The sequence below is a fragment of the Ostrea edulis genome, chromosome 8 (assembly GCF_947568905.1).
Source record: "Ostrea edulis chromosome 8, xbOstEdul1.1, whole genome shotgun sequence".
Lineage (NCBI taxonomy): Eukaryota > Metazoa > Mollusca > Bivalvia > Ostreida > Ostreidae > Ostrea > Ostrea edulis.
The window spans coordinates 27297331-27320026 of NC_079171.1; the positions used below are offsets into that span (position 1 = coordinate 27297331).

Consider the following 22696-nt stretch of genomic DNA (forward strand, 5'->3'; position numbering starts at 1 on the left):
CAAACATTTCGGTTGAGCATCACTGATGAGACATTATCTGTCGAAATGCGCATCTAGTGCATCAAAATTGGTACCGTAAAAGTTTTACATTTAGTTCTTTGGTCTTATCATAATCACTGATGATGAATTCCTAACAAACAGAAAACAACTAGTCGTCGTAGAAGGAGAAAGATCAGAAACAACGAAAGTAACATCAGGAGTTCCACAGGGGACAGTGCTAGGACCTACGCTTTTCCTTATTTTCATTAACGGTATTAACGATAACATTCAGTCAACCGTTCGTACTGTGTTCTCTACCGGCCAATAACATCCAGATATGACCATCTAGTTCTACAAAAGGACCTGAATACCATCCAAAAATGGGCAGATACTTGGGGCAAATGGAATTCAATGTCGCAAAATGTGCAATTATGCAGGCCACAAATAAAAGAGAAAAGAGCAACTTTAACTACCAAATGCAAGGACAAGACCTCACCATTGTCAATCACCATCCCTATCTTGGAGTAGAATTGAGTGACAACATGAAATATAACCTGCATATAGAGCAAACAACATCAAAATCCTCACGAGTACTTGGCTTTTTAAAAAGAAACCTAAAGAATTGTCCAACCAAAGTAAAAGAGAGGGCATATACTAGCCTAGTAAGACCAAGACTAGAATATTGTTCAACCATATGGAGCCCTCATACAAACAAGAACATCAACAAATTGGAACAAGTGCAGAAGAACGCAGCCAGATTTGTGTTGAATACGCCTTTAGATTACAAAGACCAGATAGTACAACAGATTTGGTAAAACAACTCGAATGGAAAACACTCCAAGAAAGAATAAACACCGCCGATGTCATCCTAATGTACAAAGTTGTACACCAACTTATAGCTGTTCCCGTATTTTACCATCCGATACCGGCGTTAATAAGATCAACAAGAATTTCGCACGAACTTAAATTTCAAACAATCCGTACATCAATAACAGCATATCAATATTCATTCTTTCCACGAACCATCATCTTGTGGAATCAGCTACCCTTGATGCATTCAAGGTGGCAGTGAGAGACTAAATGAATGAATATAATTGTACAGTGTAAATATGTTATTATTTTAAATTGGAACTGACTTTTAACTTTTGGCACTGAGGCTCCAAGGTGCACGTATGTACATAGTAATCATTAGCGGGATGTCTACATAATGAATTTTGCTGATTATCCTTATTGCAATTGAAATTGACTGTCCCTTTTACCGCTATGAACCTTTGTAATTCATCATGACGGGGTAATTCACACACGTCAGAGCAGACTCCGCGTACTCCACGTTCAGGTTTGTATGACAAGAGACTGAACCACCAGTCTCCTTTTACTCGTAGTTACAATGTTTATTGCCGTCATTACCTGGTCACGTGCAGAGAACATCTTACCATTGTGGAAGGTCAATATACCTCCTACCATGGTGTATACATTACTATCGTAAGGTGTATTAGTGTGCTTAGCGATTCAGATCTTAATGTCCTGTATCACAAGATATATGAGAAGTATTGTGAAACTATTCCACTCTTCTTACTAAATCTTCGACCATCGACAATATTACGTACGAACTATCATTTTACCACAAGTAGTGGGCTAATTACATCGATCGTATAATATTTCGTGAATAAGCGGGACAAACTTGCGGATACGTTATTTACACGCAATAGCTTTCCTAAAACCCTTACCTGGCTAAACAAATATCATTTACTATACGTAATAAGTATTCAATAAGTGGTATCTATGAGAAAATATATTTTGCATTAGTCAACTCAATTGTTTCGACTTTAGTCGTTTCGGCCTAGCTTTTAAATACCTTCATTTAATAGGTATGTAACCGTCATGTATTTAAATTAAAACACACAGGTGGTTCGGGTTCTAAAGTTCTTTATTGTTATATCCTAATTCTGGAGGATGATCTTAAAAAATATGTAAAATACATGTAATTAAATTATCTCTCACTCTATCATTCACACTTTTAGTTATATTAAAAGTATGATTACAAAATATTTATAAATCAATGTAATAGATAAATATTTACCAATAGAGTAAATTCAAACTCTTACCGTAAACTCGGAAGAACAGAAACTGTAGTAAAACTTAGTTTCTTTGATATGACAATACGTGAATAATAAGTCACTCAGTCCGGGTATGGGTTGTCGCTGGGTTAGTTTCTGGAATTGGCGCGAATCTTGCTTATATAGCACCAAACCAGTAAAACAACTCACAAGATACTCACAACCACACACAAACCAAACTGACCTTCCACACTCCTCTCTCTACCAATCAGCGTTCATCCCCATGAATATGAATGAAATGAAACGACTTACGATGAAATCAGTAACGTAATGAAATTATATTAGTATGTTAAATATGAATTATTTCAGCCTGTGACATTCTCCCCCTCTTAGAGAAAATGTCTCCTGACATTTCTAAGATCAGAACTCAGGACTGTAATAAAATTCAATTAAATATTAATAATAATACTAATGCAACTGATCTGGAAAGGAATCCTCTTCTGTAAATAAGAAGATCAAATAACAGAAGCTGCAACATGTAAATACTCATGGCCGCAACATGCAAGATAATCAGTTTTAGTGCACATTGTAATGTCATAAATAAAATTCGATCAGATACTGCTCTGAAAAATAAATTAAACTAATTTCCTAACTAATCATATGAATAAATACGAAATATCCTAAAACTATCTAGACTGTTTCATCCTGTGACATTCTCCCCTAAATATACCATACTTACGCAGTTTGTTCACCTACAACCCACTCTCCATATCTATCTGGAGGTTTTCGTACGCGATCTGAGCGACGGATTTGTGGACTGAATGTAGACCGGCTCGATTCACTATTTCTTGACGGATTATTTATATTTACGTTCGAATAATCTGCAAAAGAATTTGTGTTAGAGCTATTCCGGAGTTCAACAGAAGAAAATGTTTCTTGTTGTAGTGAGGGTCTACTATCGTCAACACTAAAAGTATAGATTGTCCCTAAATCACCTGATCCCATATGTTCACTTGAACTATTGAGACAAGTATTGTGATTAACACCTGAAGTGTTTAAGACATTTCTATCCGTATATGATACGGGTTTGGAAACAAATATAATTTGATCCCTCTCTGAATCGCTTGATTCTGAGTCGCTATCGGTACTTATACTCTCGCGTTCTTGTTTCTTATCTGTTGTATTCCTAGTGTACTTGCTTGGCTTGGAAACAGTTTGGGGAATTTCTGAAGTGTAATCATCATCTGAAAGATACATAAAGGGTAATAATAAATTTCTATGTAAATATCTAGATTGACCCTTGCCAGATGATCTTTGAACTTTGTACACAGGAATATCGTCATTTGGAATGTCCAAGACGACATAAGGATCTTTTTCCCATTTGCATGATAGTTTACTTTTCCCTTTCTTTGCTAAAAGTCTAACTAAGACACGATCACCAATCTCTAATTTGGAATAACGTACTTTGTTGTCATAGTAATGTTTATGCCTGGAATTATTTTTCTCTATGTTTTTCTTAGCAACATTATATGCAAACTTTAGTCTTTTCTTAAGTTTTTCTGCATAATGTGCACGACTAGTTGGCTTTGATGTATCCGAGTCATCTAAATTTAAAAATGCATCGACAGCAAGTCTAGGATGCCACCCAAACATTAAATAATGAGGTGAAAATCCTGTGGTGTCTTGTCTTGTTGCATTATATGCGTGTACCAAAGGAAGTATATATGATTTCCAGTCTTCCTTCTTGTAATTTTCTAAAGTTCCCAACATTTTTATCAAGGTTTGATTGAATCGTTCCACAAGACCATTTCCCATTGGATGATAAGGTGTAGTTCGACTCTTATTGACACCAGCAATTTTACATAATTCTCTGATGACTTTACTTTCAAAATTTCTACCTAATTGCAACAGAAATGTTTTTATGTTCTTTGGATAGCTTACATTGTCCTTAATGCTATATTAAAAATCGCCATCAATTGAAATTTGCATTTTATAGATTTTTGGGGTAAAAATCACGGATTTTGAAGAAAAATCGCAAAAAACTGAAAATCATAGATACAAAGCTTTTGTCTTAAAAATAGGCCATTTTAGTTATTTGAAACGATTTGAAAACTAAATACTGCATCATAAGGAACAAACATTTAATTTCTAGCAAATTGGTACCGTACAAGTTTTACATCATATATACGTATTTTGGGGACAAAAATGTCATTTTGGTGAAAATTAGACAATAATGTGATTTCTAACAGATAAGATTGATAATTAACTCTCATAAAGCAAGTTCTATTTTGTAAGCCTCTTAGATAACGTTTAACAAAGTTATAATGTTTTGATTCACAGCTATCTTTTACATCTCGTCTTTATTCCTATATCTTGCTGTTTTTAATATCATGAATCATCGGAATCTTCATTTGGGCTAAAACCGTTCTTGCAAGTTGTGCCTCGACACTCGGTACATGCTATTGAGCATTCTAGTCCATGTTTTCTGCAGTTGCAACGATTGGTATCACAACTGGTTTTGCATCTACAATAAATAGTTTTTAAGAGTTCGCCAGGTGCAGGAGGCATGGTTGATCTTACAGGTAAGCACATATTCCCTTCAATGGTCCATCCAAAGTCCGTCAAATTCATGTTTTCGTTATTACCAGTCCATTGTTTTACTTGATAGAATTCCCTAAGAGAATGATATTTTGTTGCATTTGACGTTGGTGGAAGAGTGTGCACTTCAACAAATTTCATTGTTGTACATGTAATTCCTAGGGCTATTTATCCTTGAAATGTTACTTTAAATTGAATATACACTAAAATTTTCCCTCTCCGCCACACTGATCTATAGGTTAGAGCATTCCTGCCGCATGGGGAAGGCCGGGGTTCGAATTCCGGCCGTGACTGAACTAAGTCGTTAAAATAGGTAGTGACAGTTTCATTGCCAAACGCTCGGCATCAGGTGTGAATGTCACGGTTCCTCAGAAATGACCTCAAGAACGGATGTTTCGTGTCACAGTAGGTGTTTCACGCTAAAGAACCTCACTGCTCAATGGCCGTAAATACCGAGCAAAGGTCTAAAGTTGAAGCTCTTCACCGGTCTTGGTGACGTCTCCATATGGGTGAAAAGTTCTCCCAAGAGACGTTAAACAAGATACAATCAATCAAAATTCTCTCATATATATATCTCTCTCTCTGAAAAAGTTATTGTTATGCGGATTGTTACTCTAAAATTAGTAGTAAGGTATACACTGTGCAGTCACTTTACAGTCAAGATGACGTCATAGGGTTTTTCAGTCCCTACCCACACAGGTCATAATTGAGGTCAAACAGAGGGTCGTGGGCACATTCACTGATGCCTGTGTCACTGTAGGGTAAATACCACTCGTGCTCATTGAGGACGTGATGCAGAACACCAACCCACATTCCCTAAAATTATGAAATATTACAGTAACAAATCCTGATGCATTTAGCCAGTTTTGTGAATTTGTACTTCTACAAAGGGGAGTGATATAAATATGTATTTATATGTAACAGTTCATACTTTTATTAGAAATAAGTATTACATACCATGAATTCATCAATGTTGTTCGCTGTTTTGCAGACATACCAGAAATGATTTACAATATCCTTGGACCATTTCAGTAGTTCTGAACAGTTTTTCTCCTGTCCAGCCTGCAACATGCATTGATACAGTAATTACTATATAAAATAGCAGGACATAGGTCTATATTGCTCACCAAAGGACATACTGATAGTTGTTCCTGCAAAATGACCTATTCGAGGGCACATGATATCAACAAATCTGTTTCTGAACTATATAATGTTGCTTACCTAATTAAAAGTTTACGGTAAAACTATAAGGTATTTATTTACCTACATCTATGCCTAAATATCAACCTCTTATCTTGATTATTTTTAATTTTGTATCCAAAAAATGTTTTAAGGTAGTACTCTACATCGTCATAATGGCAGACTTCCTTTACAAATATGGATGAAAAAATCGATATGAGCAATATTTGACTTTTCCTTCTCCATTTAAATTCCTAGCCGAGTAGCTCAGTAGGTTAGAATACCGACTGTTGAACTATAGGTTGCAGGTTCGAACTCCGGGCCTTCCGCATGTGGGACGAACGCTCTAACGTCTCAGCCCTCAAATCCACGTGTTTTTCACATGTGTGTAAACAGCCGGAGTGCACCTCAGGAAGTAGCCTCAGCTACCAACAGCAAATAGTTCCTTTGTATACACTTGGTTATTTCTACAAATTTCCTAATCAGGGGTACAAAAATTAAGAGCAAAGAAGAGGAAATGAGAAAAATCGCACAAAGAAAAAAAAAATTCTCTAAATATATCTGCCTGTTTCATCAGTGAAATATGAAGCGCGTGTGGTACTTTTTTAATTGTAATAACTTTGTATAAAATCAAAATATTTTCGCAAAAATGGTTTCATTAGAAAGAAGAATTGTGAAATTTGCTATTTCAATCACTTATTAATCCTTGGTTTTTTTAAATTATTCAAGTGGATCAATAAAAAATAGATGCCATAAGATATTGACCTGTGCCCGTCAACATTAAGCAGCTTCGTAGTTTTCTTGGATTATGCTCTTATTATCGTAAGTTTATTTTCAACTTTGCAAAAGTTGCTCGTCCATTAAATTCCATGACAGAAAATAAACCATTTTTGTGGACGGACGAGTGCAACGCGGCTTTCCAGCAGCTAAAATCTAAACTAATGCACAGTCTGGACCCTCAAGGCTCAGAGTTCATCCTAGATACAGACGCTAGCAACAAAGCCATTGGATCTGTGCTTTCTCAAATTCAAGATGGTAAGGAGAAAGTAATAGGCTATTTCAGTCATGCATTAGGGAAATCCGAGACAAACTACTGTGTAATTCGCAAGGAATTGCTCGCGATTGTAGAGTCCATAAAACACTTCCACTGCTACTTGTATGACAGGAAGTTTCGCCCACGCACGGACCATGGGTCAATTCGGTGGCTTATAAATTTCAAAAATATTGAAGGACAGTTAGCTCGATGGCTGGAAGTTCTTGGCACTTATGACTTTGAAATAGAACATCGAGCTGGAGCAAAACATGTTAATGCTGACTTGATGTCGCGCCGACCTTGCCAAGAATGCTCATATTGTGAGCGAACTGAGCAAACTTTCCGTCAAGAAGGAAAATGCAATGTTGTCCGTAAAAAGACTCAACCTTCCTGGATAAATGGGATATCACAATCTCAAATGTCCAAAGCCCAAAGAGACGATACGACAATAGGTGTTATTTTCTCAAAATTGCAGCAAAGCCATACCAAGTCTAAATGGGAGGAAATCTGTTTGGATAGTGTGCCAGTGAAAACTTTGTGGTCTCAGTGGCAAAGACTGGAATTCAAAAATGTGTCCGGCATCGGAGATGGGAAGATGATACAGGGAAGCGAATTTCGTGGCAAGTGATTGTGCCAGAAATATATCGTGCAGATATATTAAAATCGCTTCATGATGCCGTTGCAGCTGGTCATCTTGGAGTCAACAAAAATTTGTCTCGGATACGAGAACGATTTTATTGGCCGGGTGTTGGATCTAGTGTAAAAGACTGGTGTCGTAAATGTGAACAATGTTCGACAAGAACAAGTCCATCTAAATCCTACAAGGCCCCTATGAAGATCTACAATGTGGGAGCTCCAATGGAGAGGGTAGCCTTGGATATCATGGGTACTGTAATGTTATGTCATTAAACTGAAGTTCATACACTAGTCAATGAGTTATTTTCCTTCAGATTAATAGGACTACACATTATAACAAAATTTGTAACTTCCTTAGTATGACTAATGACCTGGGTAGACTGCCCAGTCATATAAAACACTAATAATAATCCAATGGGGATTATTCTGCCCCAGTTCACAAACACGAAAAAAAAAAGTCATAAGCACAAGTTATTCATAACTGACACATCCTAGAATCTATTCGTCAAAACGCTTCGGCTTCCGCACTTCTCTACCAGATCGCGTCCGATAATTTTCAGCTTCCGGTGTGGTTTTGGGTTCCAAAGCAATAGAATTCCTTGAATCATCAAGTTCTGGTAAGCTGTTAGTTGCATCATCAGGTAAAAACACTGGTTTCTTTCGGAATGTCTTTTCCTTGAAGATTAGAATGTCTTTGCGATTTCTTCTGTATTTGTCGCCTTCTGGTGTGGTCATCCAGTACGATCGATTGTCGTTCTTCATCACATAGCCCGGTTTCCATTCGTCCTTGTGTCTGAAACGAACGGCTTGTCCCTTAGAGATTTCTGGATGAACTCGAGTTGATCGATTGTAGTAATATTGTTGCCTTCTCTGCGCATCTTCTCGATGGTCAACGTGTCTGCATCAATTGAGGGCACTTTGGTTAATCCAATAAATTCCTCTTGTGGTTCTAGATTTTCATTTACATGTCTAATCACAAGCACAATTTGTTCACGGTTTGATTTGTCTGTGGTTTCATCTGCCATGATCGAGTAGAACACAGAATTCTTTATGTTCTGTGCGACATCTCTCAGAATGGATAACGCCATGATTTTCAACATTTCATTTTGGGACTCTGCACACGTATACTTGTCATTTTTACGTTTTATCCAGTCTAGAATTTTGGAATCATCTTCACCTCTGAGCTTCAGTAACTGTATATAATTACTTTCACTGTCGTCACCATCACCGCGCAACGCTAATCCTTGGCGGGCAATGAATCTGATTGAAGATAGGACCTTTAACAGACACTGTCGGTTGACTTTTTTGTCATTTGCATGTGACACTGACAGCATTTCACCTACATCCTTGGTCACTTTTGGCAAGGTGACCACACGCTCGACCGCTGCCTGGTGGCATTCTGATTTCTCGTGGCTCTTGAACCCTGCCGTTGCATCTTTCCAGTTTGAGAATCCTGACTCAAGGAACGCCTTGTCCGCTTTAGTAGATGTGAGCTTGCCATCTCGTTTAGCTACCATGCACACGTGACAGAACGCAAGATCGCGGGGCTCATCGTAGTGTAACCATGGACGAGAATCGAACCAACTACCTTGGAATGATCTCTGAACAGGGGCTTTCTTACCTGTAGTAAAATAAGTTAACTTTAAATATAATAAAAAAATTATTATATTCAAATTGTTTTGAAAACTATTTTAACAGTCTTACAAATAAACTTACGGACAGCAGTTCAATGGCATTTTAATAACCAAGTCATGATAATGTATATTTTTACTATTTTTAGGCAAAATGTTAGTTTAGTGCAACCCAACCCTACCCAGCCCTACCTAGAAAACCCCCGACCCTAGACGAAATTGGCCTTATTTTTATTCATGTAGTACGGTAGGCATTCCTACATACTTGCACTATACTTAGCCAGAGTTTGTAATATTAAATAGTGTTTCAATATTTTAACAGTAAATGTTCATTTGGTTTTAAAAACAAATTCACACGATGTAAATATTTCCTTACCAAACGTTCGTTTTGGAAACGAAAGTGCCTTTGGCTGATTTGGTTCGGATGGAACCATGCTACACGCCATGATATTCTATTTCATAGAATTGCTGAATAATAGAAATTTATGTGCGACCAGCAGTAAGATTTACAATATTGTAATTTGAAGCTTTTGATGCACACACCCTTATATACATTACCTGTCCGAAGCCACGTCGATGTCAATTAATGTCAATTAAGAAAATTGCACACTTAACACCCGAAGTAGGGCTACAATGTACGTATACTGCTACCTTCCCAATTCACAAAGTGTCTCCTTGCTCAGCGACGCAGGGGCCGATATCTACTGCCACACGCTGTGTTAGGGGCTAGCAGTGTCAACTTGCCAATTAGTGGCGCGTGTTTACATGTACTGGGATTAAGCATCGCAATCTGCGTAATAGGCCTGTTAAAGGAAGTAAGCAATAAAACCTGCAATTTTTCGGATTTATTTATGGAAAAACCATAAAAATACAAAAATCGGAAAAAGTTGGGTTGGGCATTATCGGCCGAAATATTGGTCCGGCCATGGCCGGACCGCCGACGACGGCCTTGACTCCATACATCATTCTCTCTCGCTATGTACACACTCCGTACATCATTCTCTCTCTCTCTCTCACTATCAACACACTTCGTACATCATTCTTTCTCTCTCGGTATAAACACACACCGTACCTCATTATAAACCTCACCATAAACTTCAATGAGGTTTCTGTAAAATTGGATTTTATTTAACTTAATAGAAATCAAGAAATAAATCCATTTTGTCGTTTTACTAGTACTATCTTTAGAAAAAAATTGAAACATTATTCAAGTTACTTGATATAGAATAAGAGGTATATTTTCCTTAGTGATAGCACTATTCAATTGATCGTTAAGTTTTGATTTTCCCCTCGGCAAAAAAAAATATTTTAAAGTATTCCATGTATAATGAAAGGACAACGAACAATTTTGAAGGATTTAGATCAACATAAAAGTTTATTGTTAAATAATAATGAAAGTGAAGCAGATGAAATTCACATGACTGGTAAATGATTAGAAGCTGACCTTTTTTGCACTTAAGACTTTTTGGAAGAGTTGTCTGCCCTTTGTAAAAATAAGAAAAATCAGATTTTTCTAAAAATGTGTGTGGTCAATGATTAATTTTATTTCATATTTTCATAAAAAGAAAGTGTATGTAACTTTCTACCAAGAGATAATTATGAAAATATAATGTTTTTAAAATATTGTAATAAAACATGCTTTTCCCATATACTTCAATGTTAAATTCTAGGTGAAATAAATCAAGCAGTCAACAAAATTTTAAAAATTCCTATGGTGGATTATCTTTATTTGATGAACCATCCAAAATGATACCATGATTACAAATATTCCACCATCCATTTATTAGATATGAAATATGGTCATTATACATTGAATACCTTAAATTTAATTTGACTACGGAATATGTCGTCTACCTGATCAAAATATAGGGCTCATGGCGGTTGTAACCGATCAACAGGGGATGCTTACTCGTCCTAGGCAATTAATTCCACCTGAATATTGTAACCGATCAACAGGGGATGCTTACTCGTCCTAGGCAATTAATTCCACCTGAATATTCGGGGTCTGCGTTTTATGCCTTTCTCACAGATTTGTATTGTTTGAAGTTTTTTTTAAATCGATCACTATTCGTTATTTTAACCTTTTTCCTTATTATTTGACGTATCAGAAATGCATCTCCCTTGGTTAATTCAAAATGTACATGAAATGAAAAGAGTAAAGACAACGAACAGTGATCGATCTATAAAAAAAAAACAATCTGCAAACATTACAAATCTCTGAACAAGGCACAAAATACGAGCCCCTGAAAATTCCAGAGTTGGAATCTGGTGCCCAGGAGTAAATATACGAAAAATATTAAAAACTGGTAGTATATCTATATTTTCAATAGACACTAAGTCTTTCGAATTATAATCATAATAGTGACAATATTTCTGCCAATAATATCAGGATGGTTTTTATTACTGAAATCATTAGAAATATAATGTTTAGCTCCAAAATCCCTACGTATGCACATTGAAATTTTTGTCACGATCTTCAAAAAGTAAGATACTAAATTTTTTCCTGCGCATTTTAGTTTACAATATTTTCAATGAAAATACTGGAAAACCCTCATAATACTATACTTTTTTCGCACCTAACGAGAAATATTGAATTTCAATTAAGGTATCCATCTGTCAAGATTGACAACATAAAATAAATTATTGTTCTTGAGAGTCTACATGAAAAAGATGAAGGTAACGATAATGATAAAGGAGATATGAAATAATTTTACTAAAAATGAAACAATCAAGAGCGTACATTTCCCAAGTTTATTTGTGTTTCCCCTGTGTTGTTTACATACTTCTCTGCATTGAACATATACAAGTTTAATGAGGCAAAACTGCATTCATAGAATGATTGGTTATTAATATGCAATAGTCGTTGAATGTATGGCACACAATTATATAGCAAGTGAATTATCAAAGTTTATTACCTACATGTATTTCACATCTCATGCAGAACTAAAAAATGAACGAATATTCCTGCATTGTTCATAATTACACGCACACACAAAACAAAAAACTCCAAATCAAATCTGAAATCAGTTATCTTGCTTACCTATGATTTCGTCTGCCATTAAGTCGACTTGTCAGATAATTTTGTCGTCTTGACAGATAGTGATGTTGTCTTGTCAGATAGTGATGTAGACTTGTCAGATGTGATGTCGACTTGTCAGATACTGCTGTCGACTTGTCAGAAAATTATGTTGACTTGTCAGATAAACATGTCGACCTGTCAGATAATAATGTCGACTTGTCAGATAATTATGTCGACTTGTCAGATATTCATGTCGACTTGTCAGATCTTTATGTAGATTTGTCAGAAATATATGTTGTCAACTGGATGGCACAAACTGGGCATGGACAACTTTTCATGTTGATTATTTAAACACATGAATAAATAACAAGTCGACAAAAACATGACAAGTCGACATAATTATCTGACAAGTCAACAAAAAGATCTGACAAGTCGACATAATTATCTGACAAGTGGGAGGCAGAACTATACCACCATAAGAAACAGTGGCAAAGTTCAGGTTCATCTACTGTAAAAAGCAATATGAATTTTTCTCATATAATCAAGATATATTTATGCGTTTGAAAAGTACTGGGAACAATTTCTGTCTTGTATATTAACGGTATGATATATATAAGAATGTGGACAATTCCGGTAATTTGCTAATGACTGTTGATATGTTGTTAAATTATAGCATGTTTAGTTTGAGTTTGCATTTGGTTCCAACACTTTTCAGGTTAAGGATTTTTAATCTTTTCAGAGTATATCAATAAACATTCAGCTGGTTACCCGCATGAACCTGGACTTTTGTTCACAAGTAAGGTTTCTTGCTGTTTTCCAAAAATAAAGTGTTACGTGATATAGCATATTCAATTGACGTCACGGGAAATTACCATGAGGGGAATATACGGTAGCTCAGTCACAGTCAACATATGGGTAGTATCGTTTCGGTGTTTAACCGTAACAAGTGTAATGATACCTGTGAATTTGAGGTGCAATTTCAACCCATGATTATTGTGCATTTTACTATGGAAGCCCTAACTTAGTTGCGCTGATTTCCTATAGTGGGTTACATTATTAACAAATTAGAGTAAACCTTTATATGTTGATTTACAGGCCAAGTTTTATAATGCTTCTGGCTGATATGAGGTTTTCATTTGTTTCTTTAACTGAGAAATAGGTTGTTGAAAAACAATTGTGATGTACAGTGCCTGAGGTCCGATGCATCATTTTTTACACCGGACCGAAATGTCCGATGTCTCAGTGTCCGGTTTTGAACTTTACTATTTTGATGCGGAGTCATTTAAATATTTGTTATAAGAAAAAATAGCACACAAATCCAAATATGTAAATGAATGTGATTAAAACCGCATGGACCGTCTTAAGTATTATACGGGAGGGATCCCAAGTATAATAAATAAGATTTCCTTGGTTTTGCATTTTCACGTGTTTCACTTTTTACTTTAGGTTTTTCGGTCTGACAAAATTTGGTTCGGTCCGGTGTGTTCATTGATTACACAGGACCGAATGTCCTGTGTGGTCCAAAAATATTCGCATAGACTGAGGGGGGGGGGGGTGTTTAATATTTTTGATAGAGGGGATATATATGCACTTTCCCATCCCTCTGTCTATTAACTTTCATGACCTGGTCATATTTTTCACTCTGTGGGACCTTAGAGGACTATAAAATCTGGTCAGGGTAGAGTACAGGTCAAATAACCATAAGATTTGAGTGTTATTAGAACATGTAACAAGTTTAAATTACAGGAGGGATTTAAAGATATGGTGGTCCCACGTACAGGACCTAAATTGTATGGGGCAAATATGTATAATGTCCATTTTGTGATTGATGTACATGCCATGTCACATAATTCTAATTACCGTTAATACCGTAATACGTGAAAAAGGTTGTGAAAAAATCTATAGTTACCAAAAATCGTAGTTATACATATATACATATTGAATAATTCCCAAAATGTTTTTTCCAAATCAATACAGCATAAGGTAGCTTGTAAAATTGTTGTCGCATCACCATTACATTTTGATATGTTTTATGTGTTATGATACAATTTTTAGTTTGATAGCATCAATTTGACAACATGATACAAAAGAAGCCATGAGTTGATCAGTAAACAACAAACATTGTTTCAGTTTTGTTTTTATTTGTCACTGGATTAGTGATTTAATGTTATGGACTAGTGAATTTAAAGAGCTTGATTAGTCCTTGGACCAGTGAATGTTTAGGAAAATTCAAATGCCTGTGTAAGCATGCTAAGGCATTGAACCTCATCTGGGTTGAAGGTGTGGACAGTATCATGACCTAAAGTAGGTCAAAGTGAACTGCTTTTTAGATTCTATAACTATCTTGATCATATCTTTCATGCTTTTAATCCACTGAACAGCCATTTTATGTATCATTTAATGCTTTAATTTCAGTATTTTAATCTTTTAAAATTTGGATATAACTTGTGGCCGTTTCTTCAAATAGTATGCTTTTAGCCAGATTTGTTTATTTCATTGTGAAAATTAATGTTGGCGATGAGGTTGTGTGTTTTATGATACATGTATGTTGATGCATAATTTTTATTATTACAGTCATTTTATTGACTTATTTTTCATTAAAACAGTATTGATACTACAGAAAACAGATCATTTGGAAGATTACTAAATGATGAGCACCACAAAAAAAAATTGTAAAGCAAAGATAACTGAAGAAGACGGTAAACCCCATGTATATTTTGTTGCTGTCAGAGACATAAACACTGGGGTAGAACTACGATATAACTATGATCCAGGAATTTATAGTTGGAGAACATCTAAAACGGTATTTGAAACTTTTTGTTTTCCATTATTTAACTCTTGAAAGAAATTTGGGTTTATAAAGGAATCGTTTTATTATCATAATGTTTGCCTATATCCATCTGGTACTTTGCTAATTTGTAAATGTTCACATAGGGCTAAAGTTTTGAGTTATCAACTGGCAGTTTATGACTTAAATCAAGATTTTACAAGTTAAATTAGGAGATGATCGGTATTCTGCAACCGTAAATGTGTAACCAGGCTAGTTTTTTTAATGGGATCAAACACTTAACTTCAATCAAAATAGTCAAGATGTGGACTAATCAAAATAACATGTCATGTCTGTGTTTTTGACTGCATTTGTTATCAAGAAACTTTGCAAATATTGTAAGGAAATCAAAAGTTTTACTATTGGTGACCTTAATCTGAGAATGGCCTGTTAAATTTAAAATAAGGAGTCATTTGACGACTTTGTCCCAAAGTTTTTTTGAGCCCTGTTATTGAGGTCAGATTAACATTAAATGAATATTATACATGTAGTATTCAGATTTGTGCGTTTATTAGGCAAAAAGAAATATATATTGGTTTCCACTTTCATCTCAATATTATCAAGGGTCGGTAGGTACATGTAGGTAGTGTGTTGTTGGTTGTTTTTTCTCTCTCGATTTTATAGGTTGAATTATTTTTTAATGATTCAGTATTCTACTATACATGAAATATATAATTTAGTAATCAAATAAACGTTATATGATAAATAAAAACAGTTCTTCCACTGTACTGTATACGAAAACTGTTCCTGTGTTTTGGAAGCATGTGCATAATAGTTAACTTAAGTCAATAAATATACTCTAGTTGTAGTGATGACATTCTGTGATAATGGGGGGGGGGGGGGGGCAGAAAGTTTTAGGGTGGGTCGGGAGAGTGGAAACCAATATGTATTTTTGGGCCTTATAAAGAATGATGCATGTTTGTAGCTTTAACTCGGTATAGAGTGAAAAATATATTTCGCATGTATAATATGAATTAAGTGATAATAAAGTTTTCTGTCATCTAATGCAAATTTGAATTAGTGTCTTTTCTTCTTGAACTGCTCTATATTTACACTGTCTATGTTGACATTTAGAAATGTATTTAATTAAGTAGGACTTAATTCCACCGAAGGTACTAAAAGAATAAAAACACTTCTATTGACAGTAATGCATAACATTTGTGAATGCTGTTAATGATTTTTTGAAACATTATTTAGCGCCAAAGATGCAACATAGGTGGAGACAAAGACTCTAAGCAAGGATCCACCAACAAAGATTCAGACTCTACGCGAGGAGCCACCACCAAAAATTTAGACTCTCCGCGAGGAGCCACCACCAAAGATTTAGACTCCGCGAGGATCCACTACCAAAGATTCACACTCAGACTCTACACAAGGATCCACCACCAAAGATTCATATTCACACTCTACGCGACGATCCACCACCAAAGATTCACACTCTATGCGAGGAGCCACCATCAAAGACTCAGACTCTACACAAGGAGCCACCACCAAAGATTCACACCAAGACTCTACACAAGGAGCCACTAACAAAGATTCAGACTCTACACGAAGATCCACCACCAAAGATTCAGACTCTATGCGAGGAGCCACCACCAAAGGTTCACATTTAGACTTTATGCGAGGAGCCACCACCAAAGATTCAGACTCTCCGCGAGGAGCCACTACCAAAGGTTCACATTCAAACTATGCGAGGGACCACTACCAAAGATTCAGACTCTCCGCGAGGAGCCACCACCAAAGATTCAGACTTTCCTCGAGGAAGGAGCCACCACCAAAAATTCAGACTACACGAGAAACCACCACCAAAGATTCAGACTCTACACGTGGATCCACCACCAAAGATTTAGACTCAAACTCTATGCGAGGAGCCACCACCAAATATTCAGACTCTCCGCGAGGAGCCACCACCAAAGATTCAGACTCTACACGAGGAGCCACCACCAAAGATTCAGACTATGCGAGGAGACAACAACCAAAGATTCACACGAAGACTCTACACGAGGGACCACCACTAAAGATTCACGCTTAGAGGTATATAAATATTACTTACATCGAATTCGCATATGAATTAGATGGTTTTATCGAAGACAGTACAATCGCAGTTATTCCCCGTTTGTCTAATGCACCGAAGTCCATTCTGATTATTTCCCTTTGCGCTATATATAAGCGGCGGCGTTTTGTCTGCCTCTTCCTTTTACAAACTTTATAGCATCATATCAGGTCGGTGATGAAATCAAAGGTTTCTTGTCTGTAAAATTAGGTGCAAATTTGGCTGAAGTTCTATCCAAGAGTTAATGCAATTGTTTCTTGATTGATTAATTGCAATTTTAAACATACTACGAAGAATTTAAATGTAAATTCCACCCCGATGTTGATGTTGATTTTTAATTGAAACATTAGGCCAGTTGTGTCACGAGTGTTAGCGTGGGTAGCCATTTTGATTAAATAATTTGGCTGAATTTCTATCCAGGAGTTAATTCAAATGTTTCTTGATTGATTAATTGCAATTTTAAACGTAGTACGAAGAATTCAAATGTAAATTCCACCCCGATGTTGATAGATTTTTAATTGAAACATTAGGCCCGTTGTGTCACGAGTGTTAGCGTGGGTAGCCATTTTGATGAAATAATTTAATTAAAGTAGGCAACTTAATCAACTAAATTCATAATACAATAATTGATACTTTTTAAGGCAATTAAATCATTACATATTTTCATTGCATACGAGTATGCCACCAATTCGGAAAATAAAAAGGACACAGAGGTCGAAGGCCAAGTCCTCGGCATCAAAGGCGGCGGTATCAACCCCCCTACAGATATGCCGAGTCAGGGTCCCGCACTAATCACAATGGCTGAGTCGGGTCAGGAAGGAGAGCTTCAGATGTCAGCTACGAGCCCGGTTAATTTAGTCATGGCAGCTGTACCTCAGAGTGTGGAGTTGTCCTCGATGGGCCTACAGAATTCTCAAGAGGCGATGAATTTGCCGGCACCTACACCTTACATTAACAATATAGGTATGCATGTTGTACAAGCCATTCGGCAGAAAATTATTGAGGGTCGGTACATTGATTTAGTCTCTCTGTTGCCACCAAAAGCTGGGGGGGGAGGGAGAGAGAGAGAGAGAGAGAGAGAGAGAGAGAGAAAACTCGTCATGAATAACCTCGGGGAAATAGTAACTAGGGACTCGACACCCAAACGTATAGAGTCTATAGAAAAATGGACGGATGTCATGTTGAATTTTGCAGCAATCTACTTAAAGGAACACCCTGCTAAAAACATTGACCTCCTTAAGTACATTCAAACAGTAAGAATGGGGGCTGGTAGGGGTTATAAGTGGTGGTATGAGTATGATATTCAGTACCGCCTTCGCAAGGTCAATGACCCCGGTAGCTCTTGGGGGGAGGTCGACTCGGAACTTTGGCTTATGTATATGACCCCATCTTCTGTGGAAACTCATACTCTGAGTCTGAAACAAGCCCCGGCAGCCGCAGGGAAATGTTATGATTTCAACTTCCAAGGATCTTGTAGCAAATTTCCTTGTTTTTATGATCATATGTGCTTGCGATGTAATGGGCAGCATGCCATGATGCACTGTCCAGGGGTTTATCAACCGTAAGAAAATGGACACAAGTCCCTCAACAATTTTCGCTTCCCGGTGAAATATCAGTTTTCGGCGTCAAATTCAGCACCCACTTTCAGAGGGCAACAAAATCAATCATTCACTTATAGAGGGCCGATTCAGGATGGCAGCTCATAACTAAATTATCCTTCCCTGACCACTGCAGCGTTAATGCATTCATAGACTCCAATAAGACTTCAGTCCAGTATACTTCATTTGATGAAGTCGTCCAAATGATAGCTCGATTGGTAAGGGAGCATTTATTGCTAAATGTGACATAAAATCCGCATTTAGACTTTTACCCATATATCCTGGGGATTTTGATCTTTTGGGTTACAAATTTGACAATAACTATTACATTGATAAATGTCTGCCCATGGGATGTTCTATATCTTGTAAAGTTTTTGAGGAATTTGTCACCTTTTTGAATTGGTTGGCAATTAATCAGTGTGGCTTTGATTCGATTGATCACTATCTCGATGATTTTATTTTTGCTGCTCAAAAGGTCCATGGGTGTAAACGTATTATATCAACTTTCAAAATATGTGACGTGAACTTGGGGTTCCCCTAGCAGATGACAAATCAGTAGGTCCAACAACCTGCCCAAGGTATGAAACGTTTGAGGCATACTCCAGATAACAGGCTTCCAATAACAAAACATATTTTAGTTAGAATATTTCAGGTGCTTCCATGCATTTGTAGTAATGTCTACGAGTCTGCTTTGTTTTCCGCTGCATTCTCATTAGCTTTTCACGGGCTGTTCAGGGTACCATTACATATTCTAAGACTGACCAGGTGGGCAAGGGTTCAGTACTTAACATTCCTAGAGTAGGAGATTCGACATGCCCGTTTTATCATATGGATGTTTTTCTGAATGTTCGCCCTAATGACTCGGGCCCCCCTTTTCTGCCATATCGATTTGTCCCCATTGACCAGATACCATTTACTGCTATTTTCTTATTTCTGAAAAGCAATTAAAGTACTTCAATTGCCAGGTAAGTATAAAACTCATTCTTTTAAGATTGGGGCGAGTACGGAACTAGCAATCAAGGGGTTTTCATCCGATGTCATTCCGAAATCTGGTAGATGGCGATCTAGCTGTTATAAATCATACATCCGGATATCAAAGTTGTAATTTTCAAGCTCATTTATTTTGTAGAGAGTCAAATCGTTTGGTTAGTGGGCTCCTCAATATTAAAGTGGGCACAAACAAATCATTGAAGTTGATCACTTACCTTCGACAAAATCGAGTGCTGTAGTTGGTGTGTTCAAGAAGCAATTTTCCCGGTTAGGTATACCGTGCGTTCTTGTTTCGGATGGAGGACCGCAGTTCTCATCCCAAGAGTTTAAGAACTTCACCAAAGATTGGCGAATAAATCATGTTATGTCTTCGCCAATCCATCCGTAATCAAATGGCAAGGCCGAAGCAGCCGTAAAAATTATGAAGCAAATGCTGGTGAAGTGTGTACAAGATCACTGATCAGTACGAAGCGTTATTGGAACAACGCAATACCCCACGTCAGGACACTGGTTTAAGCAGGTTGGGAACAATTCCCTTATAGCGAGATCATCTCGCCAAAACGCGATTATCCCTCTTTAGCGGGAGAAAATATATCCCGTGAAACCGAGATAAATACTCGACTTCCGGCTTCATTAGCATTTACCTGTCAAAGAAGAAAAATCCGTGAGCATGTCGACCCATGTGGTAAGTATTTCATATCTAACTTGGAAATATTTGCCTTTAAATACTGTCTCTACAGCTGCCTATGTTTGGAAATTGTAATATATTAACGAAGGGGTCGAATTTGAGGCCATTTTCCAGCCACATTTTAAGTTAGAACTGAAATTTATAGCGTAGAAACGAAACATATACCTCTCACACTTCAAATGTGCATCTATCTGCAGCCATTGAATCCTACTTTCATAATGAAAAATATCCAGACCAATCATCAAGCGCAAAAGATCACGTATAGGTGCACATTTTCTACGGAACGTCATTAGTGTTAATAATCAGTAACATTCTCTACCCAGGGATTGAATAAGTCGTCCTTTTTTGTTTCGACTTTTCTTTCCAGTTGCAATTTCGCTAAAAATGAAAAAAACATAACGTGAGCTTGTGTTGAATAAATTATATATATATTTCTTAAATTTTAGCAACAATGATTTTGTACAAAAATTAAACACAAGCACAGATACACACTTTCAAACATTATCTAACGTATAATATAAATAGTAAAAACATATCAATAAAAATATATCGATTTCATCATTATTATGATAAATGGATAAATTTTTTAACTTCAATCTACTCCAGAAAAAGATATCCAAATCTGGCAAAGAGAGCATGGTGGCAATAGGTGGATAAACGGGAGAGGAAGAGACCGGCGCAGATGAACGACAAGGCTGCAAATGTCATAAAGTTATTCTGCAGAAGAAAGGACACATTAATTGAAAAAGTATTAAAAATGTCACTATTTTGATAATATCTATAATACGTCAGTTTGAATTGTTATAATTTGAAAGTTTGCAATAAGTGTTCATATACATTTGACTAATTCTGTAGATTTGTTAAAAACTTTATATATCCTTCTTTTTTCCCCTTTTTGATTTGTTTCCATTCCGATGTTAATTTTTCGTCCATATCGAAATCTTCAATTTTTTGTTTTAGTTGATTTTTTGTCATATAGTTGTAGTCTTCTGCTCGTTCTCTTTGTTTTCTGGATAAGGCTATTGGTTTCGGTAGTCTTCTGCTCGTTCTCATTGTTTTCTGGATAAGGCTGTTGGTCGCAATCGTTTTTCAAGTGATTTGGTTTCTGATACGTGGCCAGTATAAGCCTTCAAGTTTTGAGAACAAAATTCGGTAATTTTTTTTATGCCCTCTTTAAATTTCTCTCCACACAGTCCCTCCAATTTATCAGCTGACAGGATGCCGTGATCTCGAATGATGGCTCTAAATACCAAATTTCCCTGAACAGCAGCGGAAGCAACTTTATTTTTGTCTTTTGATCCATGTGTTTAAATTTCACTCTGTGTTGAAAAACTGTGTTTTAATTCTTGAAACTTCTGAATAAATTCAAGTGAATTTGTGTCTGACTTTTTGTCTTTCGTTAAATCTAAATTAACAGTAGGTTTTGATAGTTCCCAAAGTGGAATATTAGGAATTTGTAATTCAGAAATAACATTAAATCTATGTTAGAGTCTTTAAAGCTGTATGACCCGATGTTCATGTATTATTTTTGTATATAATTACTTTAAAGCAGATTAATTATTTTATAAAGTTATTAACTTTCCCTTAATTACATACTTGAAAACACCCGTATGTAAAAGAAAACTGCGAATATTATTTAGAAAGTAAATATAGTGGCTACATATATAAATCATCCCGTAATAGATGTCTATAAATTGACCCACGCGCGTCAGGATAATCCCAACATGATGCATTAACTCATACGCAACTGTCTAGTTTTAAGGCTGAAAGAGCGTTAAACAACGAATTACTAAAAGGTATTTAATATTTTTATTTCTATTAAACTTATGGTACGGTACTGTTATAACAAAATACAGATAAGACCACCGATGATCTGAAAGTTTGAACTGGTCACGTGACTGTTACTTGAAATGGCAGAGTGACGCGGTTATTTGTAAACATCGATTTAAAATCAAAATATTTGGGTTAAAACAGGTGAAATAATTTATGATATGTCGTACAGTCTCATAACTACATATGTGCGATGATTTAATAGCGTTTTTAACGAGATGGGAAAAAATATTGTAATTCGGACCATACAGCTTTAATATGTTTTTGGAGTCTTAATCCAAGTGGTTTAATAACTTTTGTGTTTTCATTATATTTTGTTTGAAATTTCGGTTTGAATACACAGTTACATGACGGGTGTTTTGGATTGGAACGAAGTTTAATGATATACTGAAGACTTAATTTTATACGTCTATTTTTAAGCGAAGGTTCGTTTGCTTCTACATAGATGCTATCTATGGGGGAGGTTGGAAAAGCTCCTAAACAGATACGTATACCTTGGTTATGAATTGCATCTAAAGCTTGGAGATACGATTTTCTAGCAGATCCATAAACTATACAGCCATAATCTAACTTGGATT

At 36.3% G+C, this 22696-nt stretch overlaps 3 protein-coding genes across 3 annotated transcripts; 2 read left to right on the forward strand and 1 right to left on the reverse strand.

The window, feature by feature from the left end:
• Positions 1-8243: 8243 nt before the first annotated feature.
• On the reverse strand, positions 8244-9559 carry LOC130049654 (zinc finger MYM-type protein 1-like). The gene is made up of 2 exons (XM_056147533.1): positions 9490-9559; positions 8244-9103 (listed from the first exon to the last, which is right to left on the reverse strand). Exons 1-2 carry the CDS (start codon positions 9557-9559, stop codon positions 8244-8246), a joined length of 930 nt encoding a protein of 309 aa, XP_056003508.1.
• A 6841-nt stretch (positions 9560-16400) lies between these two features.
• LOC130049655 (dentin sialophosphoprotein-like) lies at positions 16401-16991 on the forward strand. The gene has a single exon (XM_056147534.1). It carries the CDS (start codon positions 16401-16403, stop codon positions 16989-16991), a length of 591 nt encoding a protein of 196 aa, XP_056003509.1.
• An 818-nt stretch (positions 16992-17809) lies between these two features.
• On the forward strand, positions 17810-18577 carry LOC125663021 (uncharacterized). Its single transcript, XM_056147535.1, has one exon. It carries the CDS (start codon positions 17810-17812, stop codon positions 18575-18577), a length of 768 nt encoding a protein of 255 aa, XP_056003510.1.
• The last annotated feature ends 4119 nt before the right edge of the window (positions 18578-22696 follow it).

Coding starts and splice junctions, on each gene's coding strand:
- LOC130049654 (XM_056147533.1), bottom strand. CDS start 9,559: ATGGCGTGTAGCATGGTTCCATCCGAACCAAATCAGCCAAAGGCACTT. Junction 9,104..9,489: donor GTTTCCAAAACGAACGTTTG/GTAAGGAAATAT, acceptor ATTTTACTACAG/GTAAGAAAGCCCCTGTTCAG.
- LOC130049655 (XM_056147534.1), top strand. CDS start 16,401: ATGCGAGGAGCCACCATCAAAGACTCAGACTCTACACAAGGAGCCACC.
- LOC125663021 (XM_056147535.1), top strand. CDS start 17,810: ATGGCTGAGTCGGGTCAGGAAGGAGAGCTTCAGATGTCAGCTACGAGC.